The sequence below is a fragment of the Ornithorhynchus anatinus genome, chromosome X5 (assembly GCF_004115215.2).
Source record: "Ornithorhynchus anatinus isolate Pmale09 chromosome X5, mOrnAna1.pri.v4, whole genome shotgun sequence".
Lineage (NCBI taxonomy): Eukaryota > Metazoa > Chordata > Mammalia > Monotremata > Ornithorhynchidae > Ornithorhynchus > Ornithorhynchus anatinus.
The window spans coordinates 61564924-61582526 of NC_041753.1; the positions used below are offsets into that span (position 1 = coordinate 61564924).

At 43.3% G+C, this 17603-nt stretch overlaps 1 protein-coding gene across 1 annotated transcript in view; it reads left to right on the forward strand.

The window, feature by feature from the left end:
* Window positions 1–17603, forward strand: part of PCSK5 (proprotein convertase subtilisin/kexin type 5) — a 409642-nt gene that overhangs the window by 17750 nt on the left and 374289 nt on the right. Inside the window, 1 exon segment of the mRNA XM_039910756.1 lies at window positions 12805–12909. Coding sequence (XP_039766690.1) covers window positions 12805–12909 — 105 coding nt within the window.

Here is a 17603-nt window from a genome sequence, read left to right on the forward strand (position 1 = left end):
CCTCTAATCTTCCTAAACAACATCCGCATCCTCTACCCATTGATACATATGCTTAGTTCTCACTGAAGCGCAGGGTGTAAAATGTCTCTTTTTCTTAACAGGCTTTGTGAAGCACGCCCATGAAAAACATGAACTAGAATTGAGAAATGAAATGAATTTGCTGTATCATGATGTGTCCTGAATTACTTGTCTGTGCATCACTAACTTTGAACTGATTTTAACTAATTATTAACTCGGCTGGATGGATTTACTTTATTGTTATTATAAAGGGCTTTGAGGTGACAGCCTGACAAAGTGCTGTAAAATTTATTGCTTGCATTTTGCTCATCCAGCATTTCTTTAATGACTTTTACCAGCTTCCCTCAGATTGGGGTGTTCTGTCATGGAGGCCCAGTGCTTTTTATTAATTGATACTTCGTATAGGAATCCTTGTGGAAATAGTACCACGTCCCGTTCCTCCCCCCCCCCCACACCAGGTGGTATATTACTCATTGTGCTGTGCTCAGGGAGGAATCAACCTTCAGGTGTAGCTTTACTATTTATAAGAGAAAGTGGTGTCCTATGTGTGTGTGTGTCTCTGTGTGTGTTTGTGTATGCGATGAGGAATGATTCTTCCTGTGATTGAGGTCTTGGAAAATCTGACCATTAGACACTCTCCATTAGACTGTTTTGATAAGGTTGGTAAATTTCTTTCAGACTTTGATACAGGACAAAGTCTGGGAGGTGAGTTACAACTTCATCTCAGTGCCAGTTCCTGCTGATCAAGTAAATGATCAATCTAGAGGATGAGGCATGAATCCCTCTGAATGCAACATGGAGCAATTGAGCTCCTTCCTGGTGAGACCCAAGAGTCAAAAGGTTTATTGGAGGCAGGTGAGAGGTTACTTAATCAACTCAGTGCAAGGTAGCAAAATGACCCTAGGGGTAATTATGGCATTTGGCCCTTTGTCACTGGGAATACTAAGTGTTTCGTTAAAATAGTGTGGCTCCACCATATGTTTCTCTATTACTCACTTTGAATATATGGGGTGCTAGCCCTCTTTAGTCTTCAAAGCCTAGGCTGCAGTTAAAATCACAGAATAGTGATGTTAACATATCAAACTCAGTCCTTCTAAGAATGCAAATGAACCCCACCACTTTACATGGAAGTAAATGCTAATTTGGTTTTTTCCTTCTTGAGAATTTATCACTTTTTGAAAAACTTCGAGCATATTTCACAAGAAGGCACATAAAAGCAGTTAGGCCTAGTGGAAAGAGCAATGGCCTGAGAGTCAGAGGACCTGGGTTCTAATCCTTGCTCTGCCATTTGTCTGCTGCGTGACCTTGAGCAAGTCACTTAAATTCTTTGTGCCTCAGTTTCCTCATCTGTAAAATGGGGATTAAATTCTAGTCCCTCTTATCTAGACTGTGAGCCCCACGTGGGACTAAGACTGTGTCCAAGCTGATAACCTTGTAGCTACCCCACTGCTTAGGACAGTGCTTGGCACATGGTAAGCACTTAACAAATACTATTGTTATTGTTATAATTATTATCATTATGAGAAGGAGGAAACTTTATGAGAGCCTGTATTTCTCAAATTACAATAACAATGTAGCCATGATTTGGGCCAGGCTAGTAATAAAATATATGGATCATTTTAGTGCTGCACCTCAAGTAGAAGTTAATTATGTGGGAAGTCCATTTTCTTCTTTATTTCTTCTAGGTGGTGCATAATGAAATCACTGGAAAAATATCATTTTCCATAAAATGTGATCGTAAGCTCCGAGGGCAGAAACTGTGTCTTTTATTTTTACTGTGCTTTCTCAAGCACTTAGTACAGTGCTCTGCCCACAGTAGGTGCTCAATAAATGAATTGTTGTCTGAACAGTCTTCAGAGAGGAAAAGTTGTCTGGCTTTCATGTATAAGGAAGAAGCGGCTATGTAGATTGGCCCAGCCTCATGCTAGCAAGAAATTAAGTCACCAAAGGGCAGGCGTGGGCAAGTAAGGATTTTCATAAAAATGGAAAACGTGCCCTGCAACATGAGAAGTGTTATGGAGGCTTAGTGGCATGAGATATATCAGTACAAGGATGCTAGCATGAGAGGAAAGGAAAAACATTTTGTGGGCTCATGAAATCTTTTATAAGTTGATAGATTCAAAGAAAATCTTACCTGCAGGCCTGGAAGGAAGTGTTTGCTCCTTGGATTTATTAGGAAAGTAAAAAAGTGGTAGTGACTGGATCTGCACAAGGCAGGTGCATTTTTAAAATAGATCAGTCAGTAGTGTTTACTAAATGCTGACTGTGCAGAGCACTGTACTCGGGAGAGTACAATGCAATGGAGTCGGTAGGCACGTCCCCTGTTTACATTTTACACTTGGAGTTTAGAGGGAGCTTACAGTCTAGAGAATTCTCCAGTAGGAAACTCCTTTTTAGATAGGGTAGAGCCAACCCAACATCTGTGGGCACTGATTGCCCTGGGCAGGAGTTGGATTTTGGAGTCATATCCTGCCTCTGCCCACTTAAGGATCCCAGAGGGAAGAACCGTCTACCATATTAACAGATGAGATTGACAGATCACGTTGAGCTTTTCCAATCTTAGCTGCAACTCTGCCTACAGGAAAGAGCATGGTGGTAGTATGTATTAAGTGCTTACTATGTGCCAAGCACTATACTAAATGCTGGGGTAGATGCAAGATAATCAGGTGGGACATGGTCCCCGTCCCCCATAGGGCTCACAGTCTAGGTAGGAAATCCCTTTGGCGTGTTGAGACTACCTGTCCTATGAGTCCAGAGGGGCAGCCATATCCTCTTGGAAGTTAGAATAGGTGTAGATAGGTGTTAGACTGTATACCTTGGCTCTGACCAGGCCTGGTGGGCTTGGTTTGGCCCGGACCTTAGATTGCCAATCGATCGAAGGTATTTATTGAATGCAGATCACTGTATTAAGCTCTTAATACAGAGCATGGCTTAGTGGAAAGAGCCTGGGCTTGGGAGTCAGAGGATGTGGGTTTTAATCCCAGCTCCACCACTTGTCTGCTGTATGACCTTAGGCAAGCCACTTTAACTTCCCTGTGCCTCAGTTACCTCATCTGTAAAATGGGGATTAAGATTGTGAGCCCTATGTGGGACAGCCCCATTACCTTATATCTACCCCAGTGCTTAGAACAGTGCTTGGCACATAGCGCTAAACAAATACCATAATAATAATAATTATTATTGTTATTACAAGAGAGTAGAGTTGGTAGACGCAATCCCTGCCCACAAGGAGCTAATGGTCTAGAGGACTTGCAGCTAATGGTCTCTCCACTGCCAACCCGATGACCTCAGAACAATTTCCAGGCAGACTGTAGTGGGGTGAAGGCAATAATGTGTAGGCACCAACACAGCAGCTGTCCATAAGGGTAAGTAGGCGGAACAGCCGAGAATGCAATTGGATGGGGAACAAAGGGGAAAAAAAAGAAGCTATTTCCTTGAATACTTTTCAGCCTCTCTGTGCTCAACAGCAAAAAAAAAAAAAAAGGACCTGCAACTGCAAAATCCTCCTTTGGTAGGTTGAAACAAAAGCTGGTAGCATTAATATTAATAAAAACACATCATTAAAAAACACATAGATTCTGCAATTTTTTTAAATAGATGCTTGTTAATGCAATATTAATGTTTGTCAGCCAGTGTTAATGCGAGCAAAGTCTCGGCCTCTAAATGGGAATTTTGAGGATTGTTCGAGAATGTGCTATTGTGCACCTTTTAAATGTGGATGAGTGCCTCATAGGCATACTGAAAATAACATTTTCACTCTCAAACATTTGTGAGAAATGGAACGCTACATGAAAAGGAAGAAAACTGCCAATGGAGACAGTTGTTTATCAGCAAAAACTGGACAAATAAAACTTCTCCGTTGTTTTATAGAGAGGGCCGAGGATAAGTCAAAAATATCCCGACTGATTGACATATAATCCATGTAATAAATGTCCCCTTTGAAATGAGCATTCACATAGCTTGTACATTTTCAGTTCAGAATGCTCTGTGCTCTCAATTCCAATGGGAACTGAGTTTTAACTGAAATATTATATTACTAAAGCCATCTGAGGCCCTGCTCACTATGGGAAATGCAGACAAACATCTTGGTCGCCACTCCGAGTGGTGGCAGGATGGCACCTTGTTTCCTTCAGCCATGTGTGGCTATTGGCTTGGGCCCTAAACTCTAGCTCTATGCAGCAGGAGTGGCTGTACTTACTTCCCCTATCACAAGGCTGTTTGGATGATTTCCTTGTAGACTGTGAGCTCCTTAATAATAATAGTAATAATATGTGCCAGGCATTGTACTGGGATGCCGGGGTGGAGACAAGCAAATTGGGTTGGACACAGTCCCTGTCCCACGTGAGCCTCACAGTCTCAATCCCCATTTTACAGAAGAGGTGACATAGACACAGAGAAGTAAAGTGACTTGCCCAAGATCACACAGCGGACAAGTGGGGGAGCCGGGATTAGAACCCATGACCTTCTGACTCCCAGGCCCGTGCTCTATCCACTATGCCATACCACTTTCTTGTGGGCAGGGATTGTGACTACCAACTCTGTTGTATCGTGCTCTCCCAAACGGTTAGTACAGTGTCGTGCACACGGTAAGCACTCAATAAAAAACATTGATTGATTTCCTGGCCCCTTTTAGGCAGAAGTGACAAATGGGCTCCTCGTTTTCAGACCAAGGGATGAGAGGCAGGAGGGCAGGGGCAGAGATAGGAAAACGTGAGTTTGGAGCTGGAGTTCGAGCTGCCTGTTGAGGGCCAGGAGCTAAGGCTTTGCACCCCGTAGATTGGGAGTAAGATCGGTCCAGTCCAAAGGCAAATTTAGTTGACTTTGGGTTGACCTGGGCAGTTTTCTCCTCCCTCCTTTACTGGGCTGAGCAGCAAGGAGTAGAGGAAGATAGGGAAACGAAATGTGTATTTCAAGGCTTGTCTTAGTTTTGACTTGATCTGGTTGAGAGTGGTACAGCCAAAACGAAGATCTTAATCTGACTTGGTTTTTCAGAGCTCAGTCAAAGTGGGGAAGGAGAGGAGGGAAAGAAGGCAAGATCAGGTTGGAGGGGTGGATGTGATTGTCTGGGAGTGCCAGTTAGGACCAGAAAAGTGGCTGTTTGGTAGAGAAATATTAATTGCCCCATCTCCTCCCACACCCCTCACAATACATTCAGGGTTACGATGAAGTTCATTGCTCCCCAAGTAAAGCAATTCGAGAAATTGTAGCTTAGTGGAAAGAGTACGGGCTTGGGAGTCTGAGGACCTAGGTTTTAATTCCAGCTCTGACCTCTGACACTTGCCTGCTATGTGACCTTGGGCAGGACACTGGACTTCTCTGTGCCTCAGTTTCCTCACCTGTAAAATGGGGATTAATACCTGTTTTCCTTCCTACTTAGACTGTGAGCCCGGTGTGGGACAGGTTCTATGTCTGACCGGATTAAAAACTATCTAGCACTTAGTCAAGTGTCTGGCACAGAGTAAGTGCTTAATAAATACCACAATTGTTATTAGTACCTGTAATACTGATAGTAATTATTGTTACCTGGGCATGATCGACATCTCTTTGGGAACTCCCAGCAAGGTGTGTACGTGTGTTATGCGTGGGGTTCTTTACTGCACAGGTTGTGCATAAAAGAAAGGTTCATCTGTTGCCCTTTTAGGGTGTGGTGCTTCACAGCTCTATCAGCCTCCTTGCTGTAGGAGGAGGCTACAGGGGTGTGGTGTGTTTGAGTATTAGAGATTCCAAACACGTCCCTCTCCCCTCCCACCTCCACTGTGTGCTTTCCTCAATCTGTTTGCCTGCCTCACCTTTTTACCCCCTTCCTTCTCCCAGCCCTCAGTCCCTCTATCTCATCTATCAATCAATGGTATTTATTGAACATTTTTGGCAGGCAGAGCACTTGACTAGGTGTTTGGGAGAGTACAGTATAGTAGTACAGTGCTCTGCACACAGTCAGCGCTCAATAAATACGATTGAGTGAATGAATGCTGGAATCGATAAACAGGAGCCCCTGCCCTCAAGGAGGTTACAGTCTAACAGTCCTTCTCATCTTGCCCTCATACCTCACTCCAGCTGCCTCCCTGCTTCTCGTGTCTCCATTCCCCCCCGCAAATTGCTTTTGAACATTCTTTGTGGTTGTCTGTATAGTATGTCACTGGCAAATAGTGACAGGCATGACTGCTAGAGTTGTGTGGGGACCAAGACCAAGCGTGTCTATTCTTTGGAGTGGTAGATTGTGATCGGTCTTGAGACTTGCTTCATAGATACTTTCAGAGCTGATGCCAAGAAAGGACATACAGCATAAAGATGAAAAAAGGTAGGCATCCCCTTCAGAGCAGTTGGCACTCCTCTGTTGATCAATCAATTGTATTCATTGAGCGCTTGCTGTGTGTGGAGCACTGTGAGAGTACAGTATAACAGAGTTGGTAGACATGTTCCCTGCCCACAAGGAGTTTATAGTCTAGAGGGAAGCCGTATTAACAAGATGCCTCACTGTTTTTAAATTAGAATTTTGAAAAATCAGGACCTGGTGGATTCCAAGTATTTTTCTGCTCCCTGTGTTTCAAACTAGCAAGATTTTACTATATGCAACATATATGAGACAGTTAATTGTACAATCCTCATTAATTCAGCAAAGTTTATTCAAAATTGTGTAAAATTCCCTAGGGGGTTCCTACTTTAAGTGTTTAATAAACTGAAGTTTAGATACTATCAGTCACATTGCAAATTGGATCCCACTATTAAATTGTTTGGATAACTGAAAATAAGTGTAGCTTGTCTGTAAATCAGCACTAAGTGAAGTATGGATTTCTAGGCCATCAGGATTACCTGCCCTCCACTAGAGAGGAGGGTGAGAGACTATAAGCAAGGTATCCCTTTCAAGTGTTTCCCCCCCGCCCCCATTGGCAACTAATCCAAAACCTGAACGGATTCATTATTTCAAGAACCAGTCCTTTTAAGTCAGCCGTTCCCCTTCGGTAGATAAAATGAGATATCTGATAATCACTTTAATTTGAAGTTACTTGTTTTGGGCCCTGAATTTCAAATTTAAGGAGATTTTACTAGATCTAGGTATAATAATAATGATGGTATTTGTTAAGCACTTACTATGTGCCAAGTACTGTTCTAAGCGCTCACAACAATTACAAAGGTTTATATACAAAGCACTTTCTAATATCCAGGACCATTTCTTCTTCTAATGGCACATCTACATCCACCTGGATGTCTCTTTTGGTTTTCATGTTGTTGAAAACGGTTATACTGGCAGCTGTGATGAATAATAAGCCACCTTTAGGCAGCTGTGCAAGTATACCACAGACAGTATTGCAACCTTGTACAAGATGGCATGATTTTTCAGACTGACAGTTGACAGAAGACCCAGTTCATCTTGGTAATAGTGAAAGAGCTGGTGCAAAACCTGTTAAGGTTTGGCTTTTTGGCTTCTATTCTTTATTTTGGGGCTCTAGTGATTCACATAGGTGGGAAAGTTTAAATATTAAACTCTATTTCAGCTTCTTGGAATCACTTCCAGATGAGGTTGGTTTTGTGTTTTCTTTTTGTAATCTGGCTGGATGGAAACAACAGTAATAATGTTTTTATCTGAAAGACTATAATGCAAGAGCTATTTTATGTTAATGATGCAATTATTCATTTTAGACACTGTTTGAAAAACAAAAACCATACATTTCCAGTTCAGTGTAAGTTCCCAGGCAAGAATTGTCCAAGCTAGCAGTTGATATCTGAACAGAAATGATCAGAATCTGAAATGGAATCCACTCATGTATGTCAGCTCGATGGGATAGGACATCATTTGTTTAAGTAAAAGGTGGGGAAAAGAGGCAGAAATTACGGACAGCTGCTGTTAGCTGTATTTTGGGGATTAAAATGATACGGTTGATTGTGAAACTGTCAGATGCCTACTCCCAGAGGTGAGGCAGCACGGCTTTAGGGATAGAATGAGGGAGGACTTTCTCTGACTCAGTTTCTTCATTGGCATTTATTGAGCGCTTTTTGTGTGCAGAACCCTGAACTAAGGGACTTGCAGTTTCTCAAAATAGAATTAAAATCTATGGGCCCTGCCCTCGATGCTCCATCTGCCCTGGTCTAAGAATAAACTGTTGTTTGAAAACGTATTGATGAAGAAAAAGAAATTAGAAAACAGTCTTGAAGGCCAGGCTGTCCCTTGATCAGAATGAAGTGCCCAAGTGTCTGCAAGCTCCAGACCAAAGTGAACATCACTGTAGTAGTTGAAGTATCCTGGTTACTAACCTTCAATACCTGGACCTACCTCACCAGCTACACTTCATATAAAATGGCAATAATAGTAATGGTATTATGTTAAGAGATTGTGTAGATTAGAATGCAATCAGATCAGGCCCAGTCTAAGGGGAGGGAAGACAGGTATTTCATCTTCATTTTACAGAAGAGAAAGCAGGCCCAGAGAAGTCAAATGACTTACCCAAGGCTACCACAGCAGGTAAGAGGTGGAGTTAGAATTAGAACGCAGGTCCTCTGACTCCCAGGCCCGTGCTCTCTCCGCTAGACCACACTAGGCAAGGTAAGTAGCACAAGCAGTGAGCATGGGAACACAATCAGTCAAAACATTGCTTGTCACAGCACACCCTAGCTGGGCAGGCTGGAAATTGGATGGAAGTAGGAAACTCAAGAAAGTAGTGTATGGTGAAGTGAAGAGGGAGCTGGACTGCACGTAGTAAGCGCTCAATAAATACTATTGAATTGAATGGACTGTGAGCAAGGTTAGTAGAAGAATTGCTTTCAGGACACAGTGGTGCACATCCTCTGACCATGTGTGAGCAGTTTCCTGCTGTCCAACAATAGCAGCAGCAGACCAGTCCATTATGAGGCAGTCAGTAATTGGGTGGCTTTTACAACAGAGGTTTTAGGAAGATGATGATAGCAGGCGGCTGAATGGAAAAAAACCACCAGCATTGGAGCAAGAAATTCAGCTGTGCAGTCAGAGGGGATGATATGAGATATGAGAGGGGATGTCCGTCTCTCATCAGTCTTTTCAGCTGCACCTGTCCACAAGAATAAAATCTCTCTGCCAATAGCATCTTCTTGAAAGAAAGGACCACTATATGTATGCCACTTGTTTAGTAGAGTATTTATTGAGTAGCCCGGGGTTCTGGGCAGTGATCGGAAAGAAGATGCTAGGTAGTTGCTTAACAAGAAGTATCTTCTAGACCAGGCTTTTAATATATAGATTATTGAATTTCAACAAGAAACATCCTTGGGGATGAAATATTCATGAACATTTTCACGAACTATAGAGGATGAAAATCTGACCTGCTAATGATTTTAAGGTTGTCTAGAGGATCGCAGGAATCATCCTGAAAGCATACCCTTAGCCTTCTGGAATTTCAGCCCTGTCTTGTAAATCCCTCGTTGAATGGCATTTGGAGGTTTCCGGTCATTCCCTGTGCACTTATCTTTGGGTTTGCTACTGTTTCAGAGTAAGAGATCAGAGCTTAGAAGTCTTAGCTAGTGCTCCTCCCCCTTTGTTGATTTCGTTCAGAGACTTGTTTTTAGAACTAAGCCAGATTTTCTAAGGTCAATAAGAGGTTCAACTTGAAGCGTGGAGGAGTGTTTGACAGTTCCTTCTCTCACTCTTCAGTTTTCAGCCCATGTGTGAAGAATTTGGAAAGAAGTGATTTGTGACAGTCTTCTGACCAGGAGCATTAAAGCAGTGTTTTGTTTGGTGGGCTTTTTTTTTTTTTTGGTTTGTTTTGGTTACTGTTTTTTTTTTTTTAATGGTATTTGTGAAGTGCTTACTATGTGCCAGGCACTGTACTAAGTGCTGGGGTAGATACAAGATAATCAGGTTGGACACAGTCCATGTTCCACAGAGGGCTCACAGTCTTAATCCCCATTGTACAGAGGAGGTAACTGAGGTACAGAGAAGTTAAGTGTCTTGCCCAAGGTCAGACAGTAAGCAAGTAGTGGAGCCTGGATTAGGAACCGGGGCCTTTGACTCCCAGGCTCATGCTCTTTCCCACATGATCCTTGTTGGGGGGAAGGAAGGAATGAAGAATAAGAGAGGAACTGAAAAATATATGTCTATACTTGGTTGTGGAAGACCTGCGTTCTAATCCCGGCTCTGCCATTTATCTGCTGTGTGACCTTGAGCAAATCACTCAGCTTCTCTGCCTCCGTTCCCTCATGGGTAAAATGTGGATTCAATACCAGTTCTCTCTCCTATTTATACTGTGAGCCCCATGGGGATCTGATAGAGCACGGGCTTTGAAGTCAGAGGTCATGAGTTCGAATCCCGGCTCTGCCACTGGTCAGCTGTGTGACTGTGGGCAAGTCACTTAACTTCTCTGTGCCTCAGTTACCTCATCTGTAAAATGGGGATTAAGACTGTGAGCCCCACGTGGGACAACCTGATTCCCCTGTGTCTACCCCAGTGCTTAGAACAGTGCTCTGCACATAGTAAGCGCTTAACAAATACCAACATTATTATTATTATTATTACCCCAGCATTTAGTACAGTGCATGACACCATAATTATCATTATTATTATCATTCTTAAGAGATAGCAAGATACACCTAATTCTCCTATAACACTGGGGTTGCGTTCTTGCAAAACCTCTCATCAAGACAGTATTTATTGTTCATCCACTTGCTGCAAACAGATACGTGATGGGCAGTTTCTTCCACTTGATGGAGTGAGCCATACTAGGCACTTGGAAAGTTCAGAATAAAGAAGTGACATGTTCCATGCCCACCAGGAGATTACACTCTAAAAAGGGAGACAAACACAGAGTCAAAGGAAACTTGTGTTGTAGTGGTCACTCATTCCCATGTTGCATGTGTGTACTCAGGCAGTTTCTTTGATTACAATGCGTGATGGGCCCAATCAGGCTAGTGTTGTCCGAAGAACATTCCTGACTTCCTAGTGGTGCTGTAGACAAAATGCATAATGAAAACATACATTATGGAAGAACTCAGTGTACGGTTACAGGTTACATAGAAAACCTATTATCTGAACTTGGTTTTGCAAATCAAAGCTATTTCTGATATTTAAACAAAATCAGGCATGTGCTTATCTGAGACAATCAAACTCTATTACGTTTGGTTATGTGAACTTTCAGCTCTCGGAACTAACTTTAGTCCCAGTTAGTTTGGATTAGTGTCTCTTTCCTTGTCTATTTTTGAGTAGCCAAATCTGAAAATCTTCCTGCACAGAGCCAACCTAATGTCAGGCTGAAATCATTTTGCCGAGTCCACGTATTTTTTAACGGCCTTGAGGAATGCCAGCAAATTAATGGCAGATTTACTACCGGTAAATTGGGGAGTAATTGAGCACCAAAGGTCTAAAAAGTGTAAATGGAGGATAGGCAGCAGACTGGACTTTTTCCTGTAAAATTACATCCTGGTGTCTGCCACTTGATTGGCAGCTACTGCTCAGAGGAACTTCACCTCTCCCCTTACCGGTTACACGTCACAGGGATGTACTCGCTGGCTCTCACTGGCAAAAGCAACAACAACAACAAAATCTCCCTGACACTGCTAGCCCCTTTCATCCCCGAAAGTCACAGGAGCAGTTCAGCAGAGACAGGGAGGAAGAGACAAATTAAGAAAATAAAAAGTGGGTGGGCTCAGACTTTGGGATTACAAGCCAGAGGATGAGGTGGGGAGGAGGAGGATGTGGAGTCTCCCAAATGCCACTGGGACTCAAGTTTAAAGGTGGGAGGGGGCCGTTGGGATTGGGGAAGGGCAGGGCTAGTAATGGAAAAAAAACAAACCCAAATGACTTAACCGGCTGTCAGTGACAGCCAGTAAGTATGAGCCTCTGGCATGGGCCACCCCACTATCAGCCTCCCTGATCTCTGCGATTTACTTTGAAGGCCTCCCAGGGGGACAGTTGGGTAGGGGTGGGAGAGACAGGTGAGCCACATGGGGCTCACGATCTAAATAGGATGGAGAGCAGGCATTGAGTCCCCATTTTACAGATGAAGAAACTGAAGCACAGAGAAGCCAAGTGACTTGCCCAGGGTTACATAGCAGGCAAGTGGAAGAGCTGGGATTAGAACCCAGGTCCTCTGATGCCCAGACCTGTGCTCTTTCTACTTGGCCACGCTGATGGGGGAAAAGGTGTCTGAAGCAGATAGAGGTGGAACAGAACAGAGCAATGATAGCCATGTGGGGCAGACCTAACAGAAAAGTAATTGTTATTTTTCTACTGCCAAGTTTTGCCTACTTTTTTTTCATCTCTCATAAAATAAATAGATGCCTCAGTAATTGATTTTGTTGTTTGAAGTTACGAAATACATTCAGAGTCATATTTTCTTTCTGAGGGGCTAGGTGCTTAGGAGTTTTGGGTGGGTTAAAGATATAAATAACCTGACCGTGCATTTTGCTGTACATTTTCTTAAGTAAACTGGATGGAATGATTTTGAATAATCATATAGGCATTTGATGATTTTTATACCTCCCATGTGAAGACAGTTTGGTTATAGATTGATACAGAATTACTTAAAAAGCTGCATATAAATTAAACATTAAGAACGCAGACGCAGACAGGCCAAGCAGCTCAATTATAATCTTTGGTTATGCAGTTCCTGCCTCAAGGACACTCCATTCATTTCATATCATATGTCCAGCTTTTGAAAGTTGATCACCAAGGTTCAAGTAACGTTTCAACACAGCAGGAAAGTGCATAATTTATAGGGCTTTAAAAAAATTAGAAACAGAAAATGACTTTTCATAACTTAAACCTCTCTCTCCTCTTTCCCTCATCTCTTCCTCCTCCCCCCCCCCCCCCCACTCCCCAACTTCCAGATTGGCGCACTGAAGGACTACTACCACTTCTATCATAGTAGAACAATTAAAAGATCAGTTCTCTCAAGCCGAGGCACCCACAGCTTCATTTCATTGGAACCAAAGGTAAGAAACCCCAGCTGGGCCGGTACAAGACGTCAAAGCTTTTGCATTTTTAATGGGAACTCTCCCACCAGGCGATGTTGGCTAGGATGAAGTCTATTGTAATAGGTATTGGTATGCCATCTCTTCACTCAGTCTTTGCTTACTATTCAGAGGAGGACTGGAAAACAACTGTTTTGAACGGCACAGCCTCATCATCTCAATAAAGTGCCATAGGGTGATCCGTGGAAGCTGGCTCGGGATCCGTCTGTCGCCTCAGAGATTCATTGGTTGCTTCTTTACATAGGGGTGGGTGCAGAGAAAAGGCAGTTAAAATTCATTCATTCAGGCAGTGGTATTTATTGAGCGCTTACTGTGTGCAGAGCACTGTACTGAGTGCTTGGAAAGTACAATTCAGCGACAGTTAGAGACAATCCCTACCCAGCCATGGGCTCACAGTCTAGAATGGGGAGACAGACACCACCACAAAACAAGTAGACAGGAAACTCATCAGTGTACCCAGTTTGCTAATCACTTTAATAAGTATTGCACTTATTAAGCGCTTACCGTGTGCTAAGCACCGAGGTAAATAAAGATCATGCAATCGGACACAGTCCCTGTCCTGCATGGGGCCCGCTGTCTTGTTTAATCCTCATTTTACAGATGAAGAAACTGAGGCCCAGAGAGGTTAAGTGACCCAATTAGCTTGTGTCTACCCCAGTGTTTAGAACGGTTCTTGACACATAGTCAGTGCCTTAACAAATACCATCATTATCATTTCCTAAGATCACACAGTAGACTAGTGGCTGAGCTGGGACTTGAACCCAGGTGACATCCAGTCCTGTGCTCTTTCAGAGTAAGAGGAGGATTCAGTTCCAATCAGAAAGGAAGAGGCTTATTCAAATGATAGAAACTGTAAAGAGGATCTCTGTAAAGATCTTGCAAAGGCTGTCAAGAGCCTTTGCAAGACACTATACATGAGAACTCAGGGTCAAGTGCTACTTCTTCTCTTGGTGTGGGCCTGTCGCAGTCCATGGATCAAAGAGAAACAGGTGTCTTAAATACATTCTGAGGAAAGCGAACCCAGTTTTAAGTAGTACAAGGAGAATTAAGGCTCCTGATGATGTCTTCCTTCTCATCCTTTGTCAGGGGCAAGAAGGATGATATGATGCAATTTTGAAAGTGCTTTAATGTGTGCGGGTAGCAAAGATCCTCAACTCTATAAATGAATGAGCACAGGGTAGAAGAGTCCTCAGGTAAGCACCGTCATTTAGGATCACAATTATCTTCCTCTTCACTTCTTCACTGGCAGCACCTGGTCTGTGCCACCTGTGGGTTCTGGAGGAGTTTTGGGCACATAAGAAAGATAGTACCTTTATCTAACCTGCAGTAGATGGTGAATGGTGAACTGCCATCTGTCATGCTGAAGCCAGGATCTTTCAACAGCACTTCAGATCCCCATGCAGTCCTTCTAGACTGTGAGCCCGTTGTTGGGTAGGGATGGTCTCTGTTGCCAAATTATACTTTCCAAGGGCTTAATACAGTGCTCTGCACACAGTAAGCGCTCAATAAATACGATTGAATGAATGAATGAATGTACATTCAGCAGTGTGGAAATAGCACAGGACTTGGAGTCAGATGATCCGGGTTCTAATCCTGGCTCTGCCACTTGTCTGCTGTGGGATCTTGGGCAAGTCACTTCACTTCTCTGTGCCTCAGTTTCCTCAACCGTAAAATGGGGATTCAATACCCAGTTGCCCTCCTACTTAGTCTGTGAGCCCTGTGTGGGACAGGGCCTGTGTCTGGCCTGATTATCTTCTTCCCTCCTGAGTCCAAATCACCTGATCTGCAATGACCCTGGACTTGCCTGAACTTCTTTCTGGAAGCTCTCTGGACATGAGTATGAGTTGGAACCAGGAAACTAGATCACTCTGGTTCCAAACCCCGTAACCAAAGATTGATCCAGAATTGGCCTTGGGTTAAGAAATAGTGAAGTGATTATCAACCAAGTTTTTTTTCTTTGGCATAGAGAATAGGGGCATGGCCTAGGTGAAAGAGCGCAGGCCTGGGAATCAGAGGACTTGGGTTTTATTCCGAGCTCTGTCACCTGCCTGCTGTGTCACCTTGGGCAAGTCACTTCACTTCTCTAGGTCTCAGTTTCCACATCTGTAAAATGGGGATTCAATTCTTGTTTTCCCTCCTACTTAGACTGTGAGCTCCATGTCAGATAGGGACTGTGTCCAACCTGATTATCTTGTATACCCCACTGCCTAATACAGTGGTTGGCACATAGTATTTACTTAATAAATACCATGATTATCATCATTATCATCATTACTAATTACTTGCCTCATCATTGGATCTTCGAGCCTCACCGTCTCTCTGCAGAGTTGAAGATAGATGGATGAGAAGGCTACAAGCCAGAAGAACATAGGAAAAGTATAGCAGTGACCCACAAGCAATTGAACAAGAAGCCATAGCTGAGTTGCAAGCAGAAGCTGATGTACCAGGCGTGGTCTATAACTGGTTGTGCCACCCTCTCTCTAGAGGCAACATAGTTTGTTGGAAAGAGCCAAGATTAGGAGTTGAGACCCCTGTGACCTAATTCCTGCTCTGCCATTTACCGGCTAGGTAACTTGGGACAAATCAGCTCAACTCTGTCTCAATTGTTCATCTGTATAATGGGATAATAGTATCTTCCAGTGTATATTGTGAAGACGAAAGCATTATTATAATCATTATATGCTATAGGTTGCTGCTACTTTGTTTCAGGGAAATTCCAAAATTGGAGGAAATTTACAGGGCCATTAAATGGGCCGTGTGATTCTTCTGTCTAGTAAATGCTACAGTGCCTAGCCTTTGCTCCCTCCTGATTATATGTTGCTATGGTCTAAAGATGGAAATTCAGAAGCAATGATAACACAACCAAAAAAAAAAAAATCCCCTTGACCTTCAGGAGCTAGGGAGAGTCCAGTGCTTAGATTGGTTCTCTGAAGGAATGGAGCAAGAATAGAAGTGGTGGTCATGCTAACTCTATCTTATGATTTACTTTTCAAATGACTGGACTCCCAAAGTTTATGATAGCATTTCTGGTGCGCTAGTAGAACAGTCAAGTTGAATAGCTAGAGTCTGGTGGCAGTAGAGCAGCCTAGCAGTTAAGTCTCATCAATTTTCCAAACCACAACTTTTTTTTTTCACTAGCAGCTCTTACCTAGCCAGTATAGCCTGAATTTCATAGCACAAAATAAATGAACTTTCCCTATGAAGAGCCTGGCACAATTAAGTCTGTCTGCATGATTCCTTAACCAGTTTGGGGGAGAGGCTGCCTGTATCCATCTCCCAGAGTTGTGTCTTTACAAAATCTGTGGGAGAAACCTCAGGCGTGGCTGTAGCTAGCCACTCCTTTCCCTACCCCAAGACAACATTATTTCCGTGATGGTGCGTCTATTGTCTGTGGTGTCCCGACCCTATGTACAGTGGGGGGATATATCCTCTCCATCCTACTTACATCAGTGAACTGTCCACTCTCGCTCAATGCAGAAAGCAGAATTGGATTATCTCCCAGTTTAAAGATTGATTTCCTTGAGAGATCAATAACTTCCTACTTCCTCAGTCTCCTCACCAGCCCCTTCACTTTTGTTGGTGCTACACAGAACTCTTTGTTTTCTGGGGGGGTTTTTTGGCAAATAGCTGTGCCATTTATACATGGTAATTTTGCTTACCTTGAAGTCATATTATCAATGCATTAACACATTCCAGGGTTTCTGTTAATGAGTCAACGTAAGGTATCTTGGATGTGTTCATGCCCTTCGCATCCCAGAAGTTGTGAATGTCTTGGCTGACCCTGTTGTGTTGTTGGTTACCTATCACCATAGTGATCATTGCTAATAACCTACCTTCTGAGGAGCTGAAAGCAGTAAAACGGGTGAAGTGGATGGCACCGATCCTCACAAATCCTCTGAGTGAAACTCTTCTCAATGGCCTGTCATATTTTTTTATGGTATTTGTTAAGTGCTTACTATGAGCCAGGCACTGTACTAATAATAATAATGTTGGTATTTGTTAAGCGCTTACTATGTGCAGAGCACTGTTCTAAGCGCTGGGGTAAACACAGGGGAATCAGGTTGTCCCACGTGGGGCTCACAGTCTTAATCCCCATTTTACAGATGAGGGAACTGAGGCACAGAGAAGTTAAGTGACTTGCCCACAGTCACACAGCTGACAAGTGGCAGAGCTGGGACTGTGGGCAAGTCACTTAATTTCTCTGTGCCTCAGTTCCCTCATCTGAAAATGGGGATTAAGACTGTGAGCCCCACGTGGGACAACCTGATTCCCCTGTGTTTACCCCAGCGCTTAGAACAGTGCTCTGCACATAGTAAGCGCTTAACTAAGCACTGGAGTAGATACAAGATAATCAGATTGGACACAGTCCCTGTTCTACATAGGACTCACAGTCTTAATCCCCATTTTATTGTTGAGGTAATTGAGGCACAGAGAAGTTAAGTGACTTGCCCAAGGTCACACAGCAGACAAGCGGCAGAGCCGGGATTAGAACCAAGATCCGCTGACTCCTAGACCCGTGCTCTTTCCACTAGACCATGCTGCCATCGTGGGAACTTTTCTCACCTGTCAACCCTGGGGATTATGAGGTCAAATGTGGAGAAGACTTACAAAGGTTGACCAAGTGGAGACTGTCATAAAGGGGATGGGGAGGGCAG